Raw genomic sequence first — 19,692 nt, 5'->3', positions numbered from 1 at the left:
GGGAGTCCGTGGATGCGGAGACGCCAGAGGAGAGGGTGCGATCATGGTGACGATGGTGGAGGTGGAGGAGGCGGCGACAGCAAAGGAGACGACTGCGACGGCTAGGGTTCGGGAGAGAGGGAGCTGAGTGGGTGGGCTCCTGTTTTGACCTACACTCGGCGGGTCAAAACCAGGTGCACGTTAGCGCAACACAGCCTCAACCGTGCCCAGGTGCTAAAAGCGAACGGTTTTAAAAGTCGGAGTTGCTGGACTTACGGTTTTGTAGTTAGGGGTCAAAATCAGACCAACATGTTAGTTCAGGAGCATTTAATCCATTTAAAAAATGAACAGCAATATAAAGGGGAACGGTGTTCTGTGTCGTTATTTGCCAGCAGCAAGCTTGAAATGGAAGGAGTATTAAACATTTATTAAACTGTCGCCTCCTGTATATCCTTGCGTCGCACGGAACGTCCAAATCATGGGATCAGATGTGACCAGCCAAATCCAAGCACCCAAACAAACCATCTCAAGCCCGACACGGATCCTATGCTCCCTGCAGCCACACCATCCCACGCATCTCCTCCGGTCCCGTTCCGCCACGCCGCCACGTGCCTTTCCCTGACATCTGGGGGCCACGGGAGCGCACGGGCTCCCGTCCCCGCATCCACTCCCGCCACGCCACGCGTCCGTCCTCTCCGACCCTTTATTTATTATTATCGCTCTCACGAACGCCTCCCCAACCTTCTCTCTTCCCTCCCCCCCCCCCCCCCCCCCCCCCCCGCCGTCGCCTCGGCATCCCGCCTCCAACGCTGACGAGCGGGCCCCACCTGTCATCCTCCTCCGCCGCCGCCGCCGCTCGCCGGACGGCAGGGCGACAAGGGCCCCGTTTACCCCCCCTACCTGCTCTGGCACCCGCCTTCGCGCCGTGCGCTGCTGATCCGAGCGGACCGCTTCCCGCGCTGATCGCTTCCTCCGTTCGACCCCCTAGGGTTTCGGCGCCCCCCCCCGCCCCCCCCCCCCCCCCCCCCCCCCCCCCCCCCCCCCTCTCTCTCTCTCTCTCTCTCCCCGCGGCTCCTGGGAGGCGGCCCCAGAGATCTCGATCTCCCGCGGCCTTGTGGCCTCGGTCGCGCTCCGCAGTTGGTTCCGCTCGATTCAGCACCGGGGAATTAGAGAGGCGTTTTCCGCGGGGGAGCTTCTTCGCGGGGAAGAGGGACCATGGCCTCGAGCCTGCTCACCACGGACAGGAGGTTCGTGATCTCCATCCTATGCTCCCACACGATACAATTATTCTATTGAACTTTCCGTTCGCAATTCTGGTTTGATCGTGTAGTGCCTGTGCATTGGTACGTGTGATTTTTTTTTCTTTAAAAAAAATAGAAAATTAGCATCTGTTTGGTGTGGGGCGGTGGGGGCGTGAGAGCAGCAGCCTCTGTTTCAATTGATTTTGGAGGTATAGATGCTAGCTTTTGGATGGTTGGGTTTGACATTGAGCTGCTGATTGGCTCAATGGAGCTACAAAGTTCAGCTGGTGTGGCACTTGTGTCATCATGCGGGCGCCTAAGTGTTTTATTGGTGATAATTATATGGAGGTTTTGTCGGTTTGGACATTGGATGTGTCCGGTAGTCCATTTGCGGGGACAACACCAGAGGCTGTTAATGATGCTGTGATTTTATGCTCTGCGCTGTGAGTGAGCTTGCTTACCTTTTGCCATGTTTGAATCAGGCCTTCTTGTTTTTTTTTTTGTTTTTTTTGCAACTTTTCTGTGTAACCTATTTGTGATTTTACGGTGGGCTTCGTAAAAAGCTGTGATGCTCTACTTGTACTTCCTCCGGTCACAATAAGTTCTTCTAGGTTTGTCTATTCTTATCTCAACCGTCAATATCAAAATTTTCAACACAAGATCGAAACTAGTAGGTTCATACTTCATATAGTGAAAAATAATATATATCTCCTCATTAAGATAATATATCTTTATAGATATTGCTAGTAAAAGCTGAAAAGGCGGACTTAGGACAGACGTAAATGGACTTACATTTGTGATCAGAGGAAGCAATATTTAGGTTGAGAATCCCTAATTAATGATTTCACAATAACATACGAAAGTTTGTTGCGCAATTGCGTGTACACATTACAAATTGAGGTGATAAGGCACAGTATCTTGGCCCATTCAGAACTAGCACTGTGCTAGTTATCTCAAAAGCTTCTGAACATAATTTTGCTTCCTGTATTTTGTCCCACCTGTAACAATTCTTCTGTTGCACCTGCTGATTAATATTGTGTCCATATTATGAACTGCCTTGTTTTGTGATGTTATTTAGTGGGATATCTCATATTTGTAATTTGTATGGGTACATTTTTCGTTGTACTGATTGCCAACATTTGTCTTTGTACTTTCATAATCAAATTCCCTATGGCTTCCTTCAGATGGGGTGCTACTCCTGCAAGGAAATCTGGTATGACTGTTCTGGGAAAAGTCCCAAAACCAATTAATTTACCAAGTCAGAGGTAATAATTTTCCTAGGTTATTAATAGCAAATTGTTAAGAGGCTTTTTTTTCTATATGTGGATTGATTTGTTTTTTTTAATTTAGGTTGGAAAACAATGGTCTTGATCCCAATCTGGAACTTGTTCCAAAGTAAGTATGCATCCTTGTTTCCTAGCTGCTCATTTTAAGTTTTAGGATGGTCTCGATGTTCTCCCATAATTACTGTGTCATGAGACTCTTGTTTCAATGTTAGGGGCACCCTCACCTGGGGCAGCAAAGCACCATCTACAACACCAAACGCATGGGGTTCCTCGTCAATTCTGTCTACCAAGAATGATGGAAGTTCCAGTTCATCTAGTCACTTCAATGGCCGGCCCTCCTCTGGTGGAGGCTCAAGGCCATCAACAGCTGGAAGTGAATCACTTGGTTCACCCAATGCTTGGGGTCCAAATTCTCGCCCATCTTCAGCATCAGGCACATTTCCATCACCTCATCTACCAATGGCCTCAAATCGTCCCCGAAGTGCGGAAACAAGACCCGGAAGTTCACAACTTTCTCGATTTGCGGATAATGCTTCAGACAATGTGAAAGCATCGATAAGGACTATTGATAGATCGGTAATGCTGCAGACCTAGAACTGAGTCTAGATCAGGATTCAATACATCATTCAGTTCATATATATTTTTTAACTGTGTAGGGATCTTCATCACATGGGCCTGGGTTCACACTAAGTACTGGTGATTTCCCAACGCTTGGCTCTGAAGCAAACAGTCAACGAGGTAACTATATGCAATATAAAATGTGCTCTGCAGTTTTTATGTTTTCAAGTTTTTTGCTCCTGCCAAATTATTTCTTTGGTTTTATAGGTTTTTATGTTTAGCATGTCAAATTCTGTGCTGTCTTCAATATCTACACATGTGCTAGATATAAATGCTAGTGTTGATCAAACAAAATTTGTTTTTTGTTTGTATTTTTTTGAGTCTACAAATGGCAGTTTCATCTACTTAGTTTGTGTATAAGAAGAGTTCTCTTTACACGACTTTTTTATTCCAGGCCATAGTTTGAAAGGGCGCCCAACTTCTAGTTCGGGTAAAGAGGCGTCGCAAGGTGAACAAGTGAAGAGCCTAACAACTGGTATAATATATTTCATCTTTACAACATAGGTTGATAGCATCAACTACTGTTGGATACGTATTGCCTTACCTAGTAATGGGAAATATCTTGTGTGCTAGGAACTGGTGAAGTAATCTCGCCATCCAATAATCACCCTGTTGATATCATGAAGACAGAGCAGCATGCACACACTGGAAGTGCTCCTGTCCCCGCCACAAGTGTATCAAATGAAGGCCTGCAACCACAGCCATATCCACCAAATTTTCCTATGCCGCCTCCGCAGTTTGATTCATGGCGTGCACCTCCTGGTCACCCACCTGAGGGAATGTGGCATAGAGGACCAGTGCCAGGTGGGCCATACAGACCTGTTGGTCCCCCTGGTGGTTTCCCTGTTGAACCATTTGGTTATTATGGTCAGTTCCCACCCAACTCCGAAGCTGCAGCAAGGCAGGGCCCTGGGCATGGTGGATACCACACTAAAAGTGGAGATGTGTATCATCCTATGGCTCCTAATTCCTATATTATGAATCAGCCTGTTATTCCAGTCAGGCCAGTTTATCAGGGTCCAGTACCTTATGATGGATATTATGGCCCTCGACCAAATTTCAATAATGCCAATGTTAGAGATCCTCATTTTATTGGAGGTCCTCACCAACCTGGAATATTAAATCAGTTCCCAAATCAGAATGACAGGTTTCACCCCGGACATCCTCAGAACAGACCAGGCAAACATGAAACGGTTCCAAGGGAGCAGATGGAATCTGATAAAGTACATGTGTTTCGTCGAGGACAGCCTGGGAGTTTGCATGATAATCCAGATCGCCTAGGAGGTTCCCGTGAATTTGAAAGGAATGTGCAGCCAGCACCGCCACTTCTTCCACATCCTGATGGAAACCAGACTGATATGAACATGAGGACAGATACAAGGGACACCTTTGGTGAAACTGAAAGAACCAGGGTACTTACAAAATCGGTGCCTAACCAGAGAGGTCCGGTTGGTACAGAACATTTATCTGTTTATGAAAATGCACATTCCCATCACCAAGAAACTGTTGATGGCACTCTGCGCAAGAAGTTCAAGGAGGATAGCTCAATTGCACTTGATCAACAACCTGTCATTAAGAAGAATGCAGCTTTAATAGAGAAAATTGAGAGTTTGAACAACAAAGCCAGAAATGTTGATGCACGTAATCTCCCAGAACCAGCTTCATCCAAGGAATTCAAGAAGCATCCAAAAAGCACTGATGTTTCATCCACTGGTATGGTTTGTGCATCTGACCAGGCGGTTTCTGTTTCCCGTATTTCTCCTGTGGTGCAGAGACTACCAAATGTGCCCATCGAGGGTAAAATTCTTGGACCGGCACATTCACAGTTAACTGAATTTAGCAAAGCTGAAAAGCTTGGTGATCCAATTAACGATCATGTACATAGGAGAGGTGATTCTTCAAGAAACAGTTACCATGGTCCTTCTAAAGATAGGCCAGCTAGAAGTCATGGACGGGGAGAAAGTTCCACAACTAATTCATTACCAGTAGCTGATCTGAGGAATAATATTCAACATGGTCAACAACCTGAGAGTGCTTTGCAGCTGCAACCTGTGACTGTACCTGATGATATGCCAGCTTCACTTGATTATGAGTCTCAGGTATATAGTTGTAGACTTGTGGTATTCTTACAATTTTTATGGCTATCATTCTAATCTTTTGGAAATTCTTTATTGCAACTAGCTTTAGGGGGGATATTGACCAATGGCCATTATCAGCGAAAATTTAATACTCTGATCTGATGAAAACTCAACTGTCTTGTGTATACGAAAATCAGGCAGTTAGAAAATTTTGTTTTTCTATTGCAACATTGCCATTGCTTGAAGTTATATTAAGTTCTCCTACCTTGTCTATGTGCATCGGGGATTCTGTTTGGCATTCATATCACAGTAAAGCTGGTGCACATCATGAGAAAAAAAAAACACTAGCTTTTGCTAATAAAGACACATTTGTTTGCTTTTGTTGCTTGTGGAATTTCTGCAATATGTAGAACAAAAAGCTTTATGCAGTATCAAATGCTCAAAGCAGTCAGGTAGTGAGTCGAACATGGTTCTTAGGAATTTGAATGTTGATTACTCACTAGTGTCATATTTGTTGTTTTTCCTATTCAGCGTGCAAAAATGAAGGAGTTGGCTGCAGAACGTGCAAAAAGGTTGAAAGCTGAGGAAGAGGAACGGATAAAGAACCAAAAAGCAAAAGCGCTCGCGAAGTTGGAAGAATTGAACAGGCGATCAGTACTTCAGAAGAAACCAAATGATACAAAAGTAGAAACCAATGATGCACATGATAAGCAACAGGCTGGACTTGATGTGACTGCTAAACTTGCCACTTCAATTGCTGAACCACGTGATGTTATTGCGCCTAATAGGCCTACTACTATTCTGCCTCTTAATGATCCCAATCATACTATGGTTCATGTACAGTCCCAGTCTACTGCACAATCACATGCTTCAGATGGTGAAGACCCTGTTGCTCATGCCGCCTCATCCTCGGTCAGAAACACACCCAGTAACATGGAGCATGTTGTGCAGAAGAGTATCTCACAGTCACATGACATCAGTGTGGTGAAGGCTAAGCAAGGCTACAGGAAAAGACATGTTTCAGAGGAGAAAATTTCTGGCGAGAAGGCAAGTGCTTCAATAACCACTGGGAATGTTAAGAAAAATGTTGATGTTCCCGTCGACACAGTAAGGGCTGTTGTTGCACCACATGATGATCCCCCAGTTCAGAACAAGAAGGGAACCCGGCATTTGAGAAGTAAGAAAAAGGTTGATGATGCTCCAGTTACTTCTAAACATCCACCTGTGGTTTTTAATGAGCAGAATACAGTGAAAGTCTCTACCGAGCCAAAGGCACATACTGGTGGTGTTATCATCAATAGCTCTATTGTTCCTACTGAAGGCACTGTTGTAACTGTTGGAAGTATAACTGTTGGTGGAATTTCACTTGCTCCTATGAATCAGGAGCGTGTTAAATCACCAGATGGAACAAATAGTACAGAAAGTAGCCGACCAAGTCCTCAGCAAGCAAGAAAATATGGAAAGCATCAGCATGTTCTTTGGCCTGTAGAGAAGCCACATGGGAATGATGGTGTCTTGTGGGCACCAGTTAAGCCACCAGTGCAAAATGAGCAGTCTGATGGAGCCATGCCAAATGCAGCAGTAGCTGATCTCACTCAACCAACAGGAAAAGCCATCATTGATGGGGAGAATATGACAAGAGCAAAGAGGGCTGAAATGGAAAGATATGTTCCTAAGCCTATGTCCAAAGAGCTGCAACAACAAAATCCAAGTCATGATAAGGAAGCAATAGATAAGCCCGGTGCTGCTAAATCAGATGTTGCAGCCGAATCCAAGAAAACTAGCAAAGGACATGGGGGCAAATCTAATCCTTCTTGGCGCAAGAGGAATCCAAATGAATCAGCTTTGGTGGCACTAGATTCTGTTGAGCAAGCAGACAGCTCTTATGAATCAAAGGAGATTCAGAACTGCACCGATCAGAATCAGCCTGTTGATCTTGGCAAGCAAGATACACAGTTAAAATCCAATGCAGATGCTGCTGCTGAGAATAGCTCAGCTCCAGCTCAAACAGTTCCACTATCTGTTGGTGGTGCAAAAGAACATAGTGCAGCTAACAGGCAAAGGCGACAGCATGTTAAGGCTCAAAGAAATGAAGCAAGTAGCTACTCAAATGAGAGCAAAGGTAGAGAGGGCAAGAATGACGTTGTCTATCAATCAGCAACACCAATCATGGATTCAAACTCATCCAATCACAGGAACGTGCCAAGATCTGATGTGAAAAGCAGCGGGGTAGTTTCACATTCTAGAACCTGGAAGCCAAAAGCCAATTCCCATCCTCAGAACAGCTCAGACGGCAAGATTGCTGTTGAAGGGCCAGTGGAGTCCCATGGAGGTGGGCTTGAGATCAACATTTCCAAAGGATCTGATACAACTACCCATCAAGACACCAGCAGTAAACCGATGAAAATGAGTGATGGCGCTGATGAGGTCTCACACAGCAAACAGGAGAACCTGACACGGGAAGATGGTAACCAGAAGAGTGAGACTGAACAGGAGCAGGCTAATCCTGCACTGCGTCGCCAAGGCCAGCCCAATGCAAGGTACCACAGGGGAGGTGGGGCACACAGGGGAAGGGGGGGTTATGATGCTGGGAGGCCTAGCCATGGCACGAATGCGGAGAGGCGGAGGGGTGGCAGCCATCTTGAATACCAGCCAGTCGGATCCCAAAATAAAGCTACAGACTTCCAGCAGAGCCCGAGCATGGAAGAACGAACCGAGAGCCCCCCTGCTTCTGGACAAGCGTTCAGGGAGCGTGGCCACAACAGGGGGCTACGCCCAGCAGGCCGCTTTGTCCGGCGAAACAATGCCTCTACGCCTACCAGTAATTCTCACCAAAATGAATAATCTCCCACGGGCTGCCACATCCGCTGAGCTGCAGCAACTCGCCCTTGTGGTGATGTTTCACAACCGGTAGGTAAATGCGTCTTTGTTGGTCTGTACAGGGAGCATCCCCAAATCTCAGTCCCCTCCATCGCTAACATATTTTGGGGTTAGCAGGTTTGGATGGATGCACTTGGGTGGGCGGCAGGTGTCCATCGTCTATGGTTGTGAGCATTAGGATCATGTAATAGTCTTTTGTCCCAAGGGCACCTGGCCCCTCACGTGCCACGTGTGATTGTGGATTTTTCCTGAAGAACATCCCCTTTGTTGGGATGCAATGTTGGAGCTTGTACTAACAGGGTTGTGTTTGAGAACTGAGTTTAAATGTTGTTAGCTTGTGCTGCTAATGGGAACATAAAGTGTACGTTTTTGCCAACTTTTCAGGCATCAGGCCTCTCGTTGGCTAACATGTTGGCGTCACCAGAGCATGCTCTCTTTGTTTTTTTGTTTGTTGGCGGTTGGTGGTGTTCATGGCAATTGCTTTGGATCGACGGGGCGGGATCCCTGGTATAATCAGTCGTGTGGTTAGTTTGAGGAATGGGGTGGTGGTAATCTTGGCCCTGTTTAGCAAGCTATTTAGATCCATAGCAACGTGAATGTTAAAAGGTGTGATAGCTGCTACTATGTTTCAAATTTTAGTCGTTCTATGTATCTAGAAACGTCAGAGCACTTTCCCTTCTTTCTAATTTTATATGCTCTATCATCAGCATCCTGTGGCCTCCTATTTGTAGGAATTGTTGCTTCTCAACATCGTAGATACTATGCGCGTGTTTAGTTGGGTGAATTTGGACTACTGTAGCACTTTCGTTTTTATTTGACAATTAGTGTTTAATCATGGACTAATTAGGCTCAAAACGTTCGTTTCGTAATTTCCAACCAAACTGTGCAATTAGTTTTTTTTTCGTTTACATTTAATGCACCATGCATGTATCGCAAGATTTGATGTGATGGGTACTGTAGCATTTTTTGGGAATTTGAGGTCGAAACTAAACACGTTCTAGCCCGATTGACGCCGACCACATCTTCATCACAGCCGCAGTACAAGCACGTAGATTTGCTATCGTCTAAGCACGGAGATTTGCTATCATCTATTCTTATCCAAGATGTACCGGCATATTGAGCATGTATGGAGGTAGAGTCCATGGAGATGGGGGCGGAGCCACCGTGCGCTGAGCACCACCAAGCTCGCGCCGGCGGAGTCCCGTGCGCCCAAGGGCTGGCCACGCACCACGCACGCGCTGTGGAGCTGGTCGCGTCTACACCGGTGGCCGACGGTGCCTCGCCCTGCCATGGCTGGTGGCCAGGGCCACCACGCCGCCACGCTAGGGGGCGGCTTCGCCCCGCCAAGAGCGGGGCCCAGTGCTACCTCACCCCGCTGCGCCCCGCCATGGCTGCCTTGCTGTCGCCGGAGAGAGAGAGAGAGAGAGGGAGGAGGTTTTGCGATTGAGAGAGAGGAGAGGGAGGTAAGGAGAATGAATACATGGACGGTTCGATCGAGGTCACCGCATGAATCGAATGGCTGAGAAATCAGCGACGTGGCAAAATAAGGTGCCAGAGAACGTGGTGCAAGATTCATTTAGTAAAAGATAAGTTGGCACACCTTCAGTAAAAAAAAACTATACATAACATGACAACAAACTACAGTATTGGACCGATCCAGTCTTAAATAGCGACTAGTTACATAACATGACAACAAACCACGACATTGGAGCGACCCGTCTTAAATAGCGACTAGTTGGTAGACTTCCATATAGAGTTCCGTGGCGAAACCACGAAACCGGTCGATCGATAATCTTAGGACTAAGCGTAGGAATTTTACAGGAATCATAAAGTTTACAAGAATCATTTTTTTTTTCAAAAAAAAACATAGGAAACAGAAAAAATTCCCGTGTTCCAAACATAGGCATGCTCCAAAAGAATAAACAACCAACAACTTAGTTGAACATTCAATCCATGATTAAACGATGACGTATACAAGCAATAACAAATGTGCAAACAACATTAGCGATGGTACCGCCATTAATGTATGCAACCAATAACAAATGTGCAAACAACATTTGGGATGCTAACCTAATTGTCAGAGCAACTATATAAGGGCAACAACAACATGGGCTAATAGGAGCACGCCCCTCACACGCACCCACCACCACACACCAACCTCCACCTTGAAAAAGTAGTAGGCATGTAGGTGTCAAATTCTCAATCGTAGAACTCAGAACGCAGAGTTTTGAAACACCATTTCGTCGTTTGTTATCAAAAAACACCATCTCATTGTCATCATGTAGCAGCAGCGATGCTCAAGGTTGCTTTTCGCTACAGCCAGGCCCGGCCCCGGGGGGCAGCCGTCGCAGACCCAGGTTGCCATACGCTAGACCAGAGTTCCAGATGTCAGCCTGGGCAATCGGTTGGAACCGACAATTCGGTTCGGTTTCATCGGTTCAAGGAAACTTCGGTTTGGACAAAGGTTGAAACCGATCGGTTTGAGAAAGAAACAGAAACCGACGATTTCGGTTGCGGTTCCATCGGTTCGGTGTTCGGTTTCAACCGAAGTTTCTTCTTCTCGCCGGTCGCCATGACGCACGGAGGCCGTGTTGCCCAGAGCTCGCACAACCACGCTGCCCCCACCCGCCACGGAGCCGTGCTACCCGGAGCTCGCGTGCCAGGCCAGTCGCGCCGCTCCCGCTCGACGTAGCGCCGCGTCGCTACCCCCGCTCGAAGCTCGCGCTGCCACCCCCGCCCGTAGGCCACGGCGCCACGCACACGCTCGACAACCGGATGCCTGGGTCTGCGCCGTCCCCGCTCCGGCGCTCCTTGCTCGCAGTCGCAAGCATTGCCGCTGCCTGCTACCCGCCGCCGCCACCCAGCCATGCCGCCGTAGGTAGGTTAGGGTTCGTAGTGTGTGGGTGCCTGGGTGTGGTGTGGGTGGTGGAGGAGGTGGACTGGTAGGCCTTCATGGGCTTTGCTTGGCGATGGGGGGATGTTGAGGTGGGCTGCCGAGCCGGACTCAGACGTTCTTCGGTGGATTGATGAGCGATTGATGAGCTCGGTTTACGGTTCGGTTTGAGCTAAAAACTGAAACCGAAGCCGATGACCGAAGTTCTGGAATCCAGAAACCGAAGCCGAAACCGAAAACCGAAAAACTGACTATTCGGTTCGGTTTCGGTTCGGTGTTCGGTTTTCGGTGAAAAAGCGCCCAGGCTGACCAGATGAATCGACGTCGACACCAGTGTCGCGCCGCTTCCTTTCCTTTGGCCCGCCTGCGACCCTGCGAGTCGCCGCCCATGGCCCGCCCGCCCACTGGCCGGGCACGTCCGCGCACCGCTCTCCTCTCACGACCTGTCCGGATTCTCCGGTTTATAAGAATCTGGTTTTTGAAAACGGCCTGGAATCGTTTTTGTTCAGTTTCTTGCGTCAGTTTTTATCACATTTTAAAAAAAACAAGAAGCTATAACTTTTGTCAGTTTCTTGTTAGCCTATGAACAATAAATGAAGCATTCTTAAAAGCTGGGGATTTAAACATCCCCACCAATTTTTACTCAAAATCCAAATTTTAGAAATTAGAGGAAAAAACTGGTTTTTAACTGAAACTCATCCAAAAAAGCCATCAGCCCACACATTGATGTGATCGACGTGATCAGTGAACCAGGTACGTATCTGATTCCTATCCTATTCGGCTATTCCCTAATCATGTACGAATCAGACAGTTAATTATTATTTCTCTATATTTTAACTGGACCATGTCATGAAAAAGTATACTTCTGGCAATGACAAAAGAAAAAAAAAGGTAAATAGATGATTTGATACAATCACGTAGAGGTGTTCTTCGTAAATTTCTTAAGAATAATACAAGTACTTCAGGAGATCCAGATGCATTGTGATAGTTATTGTGGAGGAAACAGCTAATGCTAATCCATAAGATCAGGACTACATGGAAGACAATGTTGACATCGATATGGATGAACCGTGAGTGATCATGAGCACGTATATTTAATTCAAATGAAACAGAACTGTAAAGGATCGTGACGTCTAAGAGAGGGGTGAATTAGACAACTTAAAACTCTAACTCTAAACTATGACCTCTTTTTCTACCCTTAGCAAAACATATACAAAAGATAAAATATTTAAATGTGTAACTATGGTTTTGCTAGTATGTTGCTATCTTTACCGCAAAAGAAGTTATGCAACCTAAGTTCCAAACCTATTAACTAACCTATCACTAAGCTAGAAAAGTAAAGTACACATCAAGATTGCAATGTAAATGCAGAAGCTAAAGAATAAGGTAGAGATATGCAAACTCCCGTCGACGACTCGGTATTTTTACCGAGGTATCGAGAAGCGCGTAAGCCTCCCTCTAGTCCTCGTTGGAGCCCCTCGCAAGAAATCCTACGCAAGGTCCAAGCTCCCGGTCTGATAACTCCGTGGATAGCTCCGGACCTTCCCCATGCGCAAGCGGGTCTCCGGTTAAGCCACTCGTGGGAAAGCCTCCCCCGGATGCTCCCCGCCGTCTTCACTATCAAGCTTCCGGCTGAAACGCCGCGGGCCTTGTTCCCTTCGGTACACGGTGGCGGCCACACCATAAATGCGGTTGGTGTGATCTCGCAAGACTACAAGCCCCTTCGATGTACAACAATGGTGCGCGCAAGCAACGAGTGATAAGAGGTGTGCAAACCTCACTAAACACTAGGCCTAAACCTAGAGCAAGCGCATAAGCGGTGGTCTAATCAACCTAAACACTTCGCAAAACACCTACGCTAATCACCTAATGAATCACTAAGCACTATGCAAGTGAAGATCACTAAAATGGTGTATCAACACCCTTGGTATGTTTCATCGGTTCTCCACATATCAAATGGCTGGTTGGATGTTCTATTTATAAACCCCATAGAGAAAGTAGCCGTTGGGGACGAAACCTAGCTTTCTGCTACTGACCGGACGCTGCTGTCGTCCTGACCGGATGCGTCCGATCGTCCCGACCGTTGAGCGCATGCGTAGAGATTGGACGCACTGCCGAGTCCGATCATCATTGACCGGATGCGTCCGGTCGTATTTGCGCCGCTCTGGAACCTCTTTGGACATGATCGGACGCTGCACTTTGTGCTTCCGGTCATCTAGTGCCGCTGCGTCTGGTCCTCACTGAGTTGTTGCCACGACGATGAACAGTAAAGTCCGTGCGTCCGATCACTGCCTCGCTCAGCGTCCAGTCACTGCTGCTAACGTCTGCTATTGCCGAGCAACTGATCGGACGCGTCCGGTCCTCATAGGGCCGCGTCCGATCACCTCTACCGAGCTCGTTTCTTCGCGATCTTGCGTCCGGCTTGGTTCCTATCTTTGTTCTTAGACTTTGCTTGATATCTTGGGTCTTCTCTTGTGCTTCTAGGGTCTTGCTTATGGTGTTGATCGTGGGATCATCATGTCGCCTTCGTCCAAGTCACGTCTTGCACCCTATTGAACTATAAAACAATTACTTGCAAATTTATTAGTCCAATTTGGTTGTGTTGGTCATCAAACACCAAAATCCAAAGTAAATGGGCCTATGGTCTATTTTTCTTACAAGAACCTACTATTCTTGATGAAGATCTGGCTTCTATTGATATTTATGATCCAAGAAATTGGGATAAACATGATAACAAAGCAAGTGATACATTAGTTGAGAAGTGGCCTATAAGAGAAGAGAATCTTGAATTCCCTATGGATGCCAACGATATACGTTTTTCCTATATATATACAAAAGGTGATTGTTATCATAATACTTCTATTGCTTATCGCATCTTATTTACTGTGCTAATGACTCTGGCATCAGCTGAAAGAAGCTTCTCAAAATTAAAATAGTTGAAAAACTATATGAGATGTACATGCCATAAGAGAGGTTAAATGGATCGACCACATTCTGCATTGAGTAGCGATTGTTTGATGAGATTGATATTGACATCATCGTCAATGACTTTGCATCGAGGATGTTAGAATTGTTTTAGGTAATTTAATATGTATATATAAATTATTTCATATGAATATCTGCTTTTGCATTCAGTTAACTGCTTATTAGTAACATTTCGCATGTATATATATATACACACACACACACACACACACTAGCAATGAGTAGCAGTAACCGAATTTTTTACATTTTAGCCCTTTTTTGAAAGTTTCTCACAAATAAACCCCTGGAGGAAAGATTTCAGAAAATGGACCCTTAGCTCGGCGCAATTGATGCTGGCGCCGAGGTAACACGTCTTGGCGCCAACGTCCCTGGAGCCGAGCTCCTAGGCTCGGTAGGTGACATGGCAGGGAGCTCGGCGCCAAAGTAGCTGGCGCCGAGCCTTCATTACCTATGGGCCCCGCGCTTCTCTTCCTCTCCCTCTCTCGCCCTAGCAGAGCAGAGCCGAGCTTCATCGCCGTCGCCGCCGCCCGCGCCCGCGCCTCCACCGGCGGCCCTCGCTCGCGCCGCGCCATGACCGCGCTCGCGCCTCCACCGGCCGCCCTCGCCTGCGCCGCGCCACGCCACCGCGCCCGCTCCCCGAGCCCACTGAGCGCCACCGCGGCCGCCCCGCGCCGCGCCACCGCGGACGGCCCGCGCCCTGTGGCCACCGTGCCTCGGCATGCAGGAGCGCCGTGCCCCGCGATCGCGCCGTCGCCGCCATGCCGTGGCCAGTGCCCCGGTCCCCTCGCCGCTTCCTGCGCCCGCATCGCGCCCCCTCCTCGCCTTGGCCTCGCCCCGCCTTGCTGCCCTCCACCGCCGGCCTCGGCCACGGCCGCCGTGCCTCCCGCGCCTGTCAAGCCAGACTCACCGTGCAGAGCCTCGGGCATCCCACGCCCGCCGCGCGCCACCGCTATCGTCGGCCACGCCACCGCTGACCCTGCCACCTGCAGCGCCCTGCCATGCCACCGCCAGCCCAGATCGTCGGCCTGACCCACACCCATCGTCCACTGCGACTCCGTCGACGTCTGCAGATCAGTCGTTGGAAAGGTAAAAATTATGAATATGCAATGTACCTACTTAGTTGGCATTTGTTATTTACTAGTTAATGTGATGACTCAGGTAGTTGATTTAGTTAGTGATCTAGTGAGATATATATGTAGATAGATAGAAACATAGATACATAGGTACATAGATATAGTTAGATAGCTACTTAGATATGTAGTTACATATTTAGTTAATTAAATATGATCTAGCTATTTTGTGAGTACACTGTATATATATACGTAGTTATTATCTTATTTACTTAGTTTGTAGTTAGAAAGTACTTGTTAGGTACTATCTATCGTCTAATTTGGACTAAAGGACATGTGTTTTGTTACGTGTTTGAAGTAGATGGATAATCTAGTGACCATATATCATGGAGGCACCATTGAAAGCGATCGCTATGGATATGTTGAGTTTGTTGACATGCAAAGCGTGCCTGTGCTATTCAATAATAGACCTTCATTTAGTGAGATGGTTGCAAGGACTCGGGAGGAGCTGCATTGCCTTAGAGATAATGGCATTACAGTTGATGGTGTACTGCACCTAGGTTCTCCTCCCAACATCTTCAGGCGAATAATCTCAATTGGTTGTGCGGATCAGTGGGAGAACTATGTGAGATCGGCTATGAAGAGCCAGTTGTAATGTTTGGATGTGGTTGTGCATTGGGTGTTGTTGATCCCATCCCTCATGGGTTTACCCCAGCAATGGATCATCAGGCACACATCGACCCTCCCATTCCGGAACCTTATCTGCATATAGAGATTGCACATATGGTTCCCGATGCTCAATCTATCCCCAATGCGGTAGTTGGAGATGGTTGTCAGACTCATGTTTCCGTGGTAGATCCTCCTTATGAGATCCCTTTGACACAGAATCATCCGAGTAAATGTCTTAACCGCATGGTTTTTGGGAGCTTACCCTGTTCCTTACATCTATTTCTTTCATTCTTTCTTTATTTCTCTACTGATGTTGCAGGAGACATTCCTGAGAATGTGGATGTGCCCCCCTGTTGCTGTGCAAGTGCACTTTGGAGATGGATTCCATGGCTCTAATAGTGTTGAAATTATGCATGATTCGGAGCCATGTGAGATGGCTAGGGCTCTTGATTCTGATGATGATCGCCCTGTTGGAGAGCTGACGGAGAGTGATGTTGAGATGATGAGGCGTATCTTTCTTAGTCGTCGTGATCCTAGAGTTCACGAGTTCAGCGATCTTGCTCATTCCGATTAGGTGTTTGCAGAAGGACATGATGATGAGCTCCTAGAAGCTCCTGAGGCTGGTCCTAATATGGTAATTGAGAATGAGAGGGTGTTCAATGACCTCTCTGCTTTGAAGAGATGGTTGCAGGCTTTTGTAGTGATACTAAAGAGACCTTACAATGTGGTATGCACTATTATGGATTTTGTATTTACTTTTCTATAACTATTTGGGACTGTATGGACATTGTGGACTATTTGGACTATGCAGGACATATTATGTTGGTTGTGATGTTCGTTGTGGTTACATTTTGCTCCTTGGATGATTAAATGTTTAGAATATATAATGATGTCTCTGTTTGTAACTATGGATGCTCCTAAAATAAGGGAAACTCTTGCGAATTTTTTTCGTGAATCATTAATCATACTACACTGCTAAAAAGGCACAAATATAGTACACAGATTAACTATAAATTTATTAGAACGTGTATAATCGAAACATATTGTACATACGCTTTGTAAATGAATCTAGGGTTACCAAGCAACAGTGAATGATTCTATGCTTTTTAGACAATAAAAATAGACTTTGCAGATACAAGGACAACAATGATTTATCACATCACTAACATAGTACTGTCATGCAAGGAAGCACAACTCCACTCTATCTCCACCATCCATCTTATGACTGTTTGATCCAAGGGCTGAGGTGAAGAGGCACACGGATCGCTGACATAGCACATTGAGAGGCCTCCATTCCTCCTCTCAACCTATAAATAACCACTCACCCCCTCTCATTCATACACACAACAAGGAAGAAGAACACTCCTCAATATTTTCTTTCATTGTAGTACCAATGTCTAGAGGGTCGTCCAGAGAGAGAAGAATGGGGAAGGAAACTACCATTAGGTGGGAGGGTCCTCTTCATCTCGATTTCTTTGAGGAAGCTCTTTATGAGAGGTTCCCAGTTGAGAGCAAAAGTAATTTCACCAAAGAGGCACCACTGAGAAGATACAATGAAAGAAAAGAAGAGTGACCAAAATGCATGCATGGTGAGGACTGCCTAGTGCAGATGTTCACCGAGGGAATAGATGGAGGTTGTCGTTTCTTCAAATGCCCGCAAGCATGGGTAATTGCTATTACTATTTGTTTCTTCAATATGGTTCTCTTGTATATAACTTACACGACATATTTATTGTAGTCTTCCTTGGCCGAAGAAAACTATGGGTTCAGTAGGTGGGTCGATCCTCGACCTATTTATCCGTATGTGGAGTACATCTACTACCTACAGGACTGTATCTTCGATCTAGAAAGGAAAGTTAGCAACGGTTACAAGGACGACGGACAGGACGACAACAACAATGGTGCCGATTCATAGGAGACACTCTGCAATTATCTATATTGCACCTGCCCTAACCACAAGAATAAGGGGCCTCCCCCGTCACCCCCGCCACCACCACCAACAACAACGGGAGGCTACTATGGAGAAGGTGCAACACAATTTGCTATGTGGCCACACTACTAGGATGACTTTATCTTTTCACATGCCACATCTATGTGTTTTTCACACTCTGTACCCAGGTTCGGTACATGTTCTCACATGCCATTTCATGTGTTTCGTGTGTTGAATTATATAATGCCGTACGTCATTAGGTTTTATTTGCAGCACGTGTTCACATTTCAATATGTTCGTAACATTAAGCAGAATATTGAGACCATAAATAATGAAAACAACCACATAATGAAAAGTTCAATACTATGCCATATTAAACAACATAATAATACTAGAAGTACGTGCCAATAGTACATATAGAGCCAAATACACTTCCAAATCCTCAGTCTGAAACATACTGAGTAAGCAACTCATCATCCGAGTACCAGTCCTCTACTACAACCCTGTTGCTATGGCTAGGCTCAGCTGCATTGCTCTGACCTGCCTGTCGCCTATAGTAAGCGGCCTCCGCTTCATCTATGGCCGCTGCGGCCTGAGTGAAGAACACATCGTCATCCTCCTCCGCCTATAAGCCCGCCTCTGCTAGATCGATGAGCTCCCTTAGTCTGCCAGTGTCTTCCTCAGCCTCCTCCGTCTGCAAGCCCGCCTCTACTAGAGAAATGAGCTCACTCAGTCTGCCAGTGTCGTCCTCATCCTCGTCCCCCCTCATCAGATAACACAATCGGTGATTGAACGGTGCGATCAACTCGTGATCTATGCTCATCTAACTTCTTCTTCTCATACCTTGCATGAGCCACCTCTGCGGCATGTTTCTCGCTGCAACCAATCCCTTCATGTATGAAATGCAATCAGTTAACAACGTGATTATATTACATTTAAAATCAGGCAACGAAAAAAATGCTTTCAAGCACTCACTGACACATAATGCAACAACATGCTCGTTCAAGACCTGCATCTGTACTCTTATCTCCTCCCTTGCCTCATTCCTTGCCCTCTCCTCCTCTAACGTTATCTGTCTCTCTAATCCCCATTTATTAAGCCCAACATCGATCGGGTTACAAATACCGCGTTGTCTAGCAAACTCACACATCTTTTCTTTATGATGTTTAACGATTAGGTTGACGTAGTCAGGTCCATATCCCCTCTTCCGTGCAATTACTTGCCTCTTCTTTAGTTTATCCAAGAACTTAGCTTGACCATCATAATATTTCCACCTGCATTTCCTAGTGCTCTGTTCAAACAAAAAATTATATCATATATGTCTTTGCAAAAGAAACAAAATATGATTTTATGTTTACCACAAAAATAACCAACCTCATCATACTCAACCATATGGCCGCAATAATGGCCTATTTCAAGCTCTGAAAGGACTAGGCCATAGTTGGATTTAACACCACATTCACATATGACAGGAGGTGCTTTGTAAATTACCCTTTCTTTCTTCTTTTCCTTAACCTTTCGCGGTTCTTCCGTCCATTGGTTCTTAGGACCATACAACCACTCCTTAAAACGACACTTTGCTATTGAAAATACCTAAATAAGTAGACATTAGTACATGAACACATATAGCTCAATATTTCAACACATATACTTTGCACTTACTTCATGCTTGTTTGGACACATAAACTCCAACGTATTCTCAGGGTTTATCACTGCTCGATCTCTACAATCGCACAGAGGAGGTTCCTAGAGTCATCTAACTGCGGCTAGGTGCTTCTCCTTAGCCATCATTGACGGAGGGTTAGGGGGGTGAAACCCACCGCTTGAAGTGCTCATGTGGATGTCTCCATCTAAACCAATCGTCGAAAAGGAGGTACCTAGGAGCAAACTTGTCTGCACCGTCGATCCACTGAAAGAAAAAGCACCTCTCATGGTCCTACACAACGAGATTCCAATAAAATATTAGTACCATACTTACACAAATAAAGAAAAAGGATAGTGGAAACAATTTCTTACATTAAAACGACTGCATGTGTAGAAGCAACGCGTCGCTGTGTCCGGAT

At 46.2% G+C, this 19,692-nt stretch overlaps 2 protein-coding genes across 3 annotated transcripts; both read left to right on the top strand.

Annotated features, from left to right (window-relative positions):
- The first annotated feature begins 1,004 nt into the window (after positions 1-1,004).
- On the top strand, positions 1,005-8,429 carry LOC136505465 (protein MODIFIER OF SNC1 1-like). Of its 2 annotated transcripts, XR_010771219.1 has the most exons (9): positions 1,005-1,226; positions 2,405-2,485; positions 2,571-2,615; positions 2,719-3,082; positions 3,163-3,244; positions 3,519-3,599; positions 3,698-5,223; positions 5,734-8,112; positions 8,200-8,429. XR_010771219.1 is itself a non-coding variant. In XM_066500624.1 (8 exons), exons 1-8 carry the CDS (start codon positions 1,195-1,197, stop codon positions 8,044-8,046), a joined length of 4,524 nt encoding a protein of 1,507 aa, XP_066356721.1. In that variant the 5' UTR covers positions 1,005-1,194; the 3' UTR covers positions 8,047-8,429. The 2 variants fall into 2 exon arrangements, 1 of the variants encoding a protein (XP_066356721.1); XM_066500624.1 differs by having other exon boundaries at positions 5,734-8,429.
- A 5,981-nt stretch (positions 8,430-14,410) lies between these two features.
- LOC136503768 (uncharacterized) lies at positions 14,411-14,989 on the top strand. The gene has a single exon (XM_066498740.1). It carries the CDS (start codon positions 14,411-14,413, stop codon positions 14,987-14,989), a length of 579 nt encoding a protein of 192 aa, XP_066354837.1.
- Positions 14,990-19,692: the final 4,703 nt, after the last annotated feature.

Source organism: Miscanthus floridulus, chromosome 14, assembly GCF_019320115.1.
Source record: "Miscanthus floridulus cultivar M001 chromosome 14, ASM1932011v1, whole genome shotgun sequence".
Taxonomy (NCBI): Eukaryota; Viridiplantae; Streptophyta; class Magnoliopsida; order Poales; family Poaceae; genus Miscanthus; species Miscanthus floridulus.
This window is presented reverse-complemented; position numbering and strand designations above follow the sequence as displayed.

Excerpts from the sequence above, each read along its gene's own strand:
- LOC136503768 (XM_066498740.1), top strand. The coding sequence starts at position 14,411 with ATGGGCCCCGCGCTTCTCTTCCTCTCCCTCTCTCGCCCTAGCAGAGCA.
- LOC136505465 (XM_066500624.1), top strand. The coding sequence starts at position 1,195 with ATGGCCTCGAGCCTGCTCACCACGGACAGGAG. Across the intron at positions 2,616-2,718 it reads AATCTGGAACTTGTTCCAAA|GGGCACCCTCACCTGGGGCA; the intron begins GTAAGTATGCAT and ends TTTCAATGTTAG. Across the intron at positions 5,224-5,733 it reads CACTTGATTATGAGTCTCAG|CGTGCAAAAATGAAGGAGTT; the intron begins GTATATAGTTGT and ends TTTCCTATTCAG.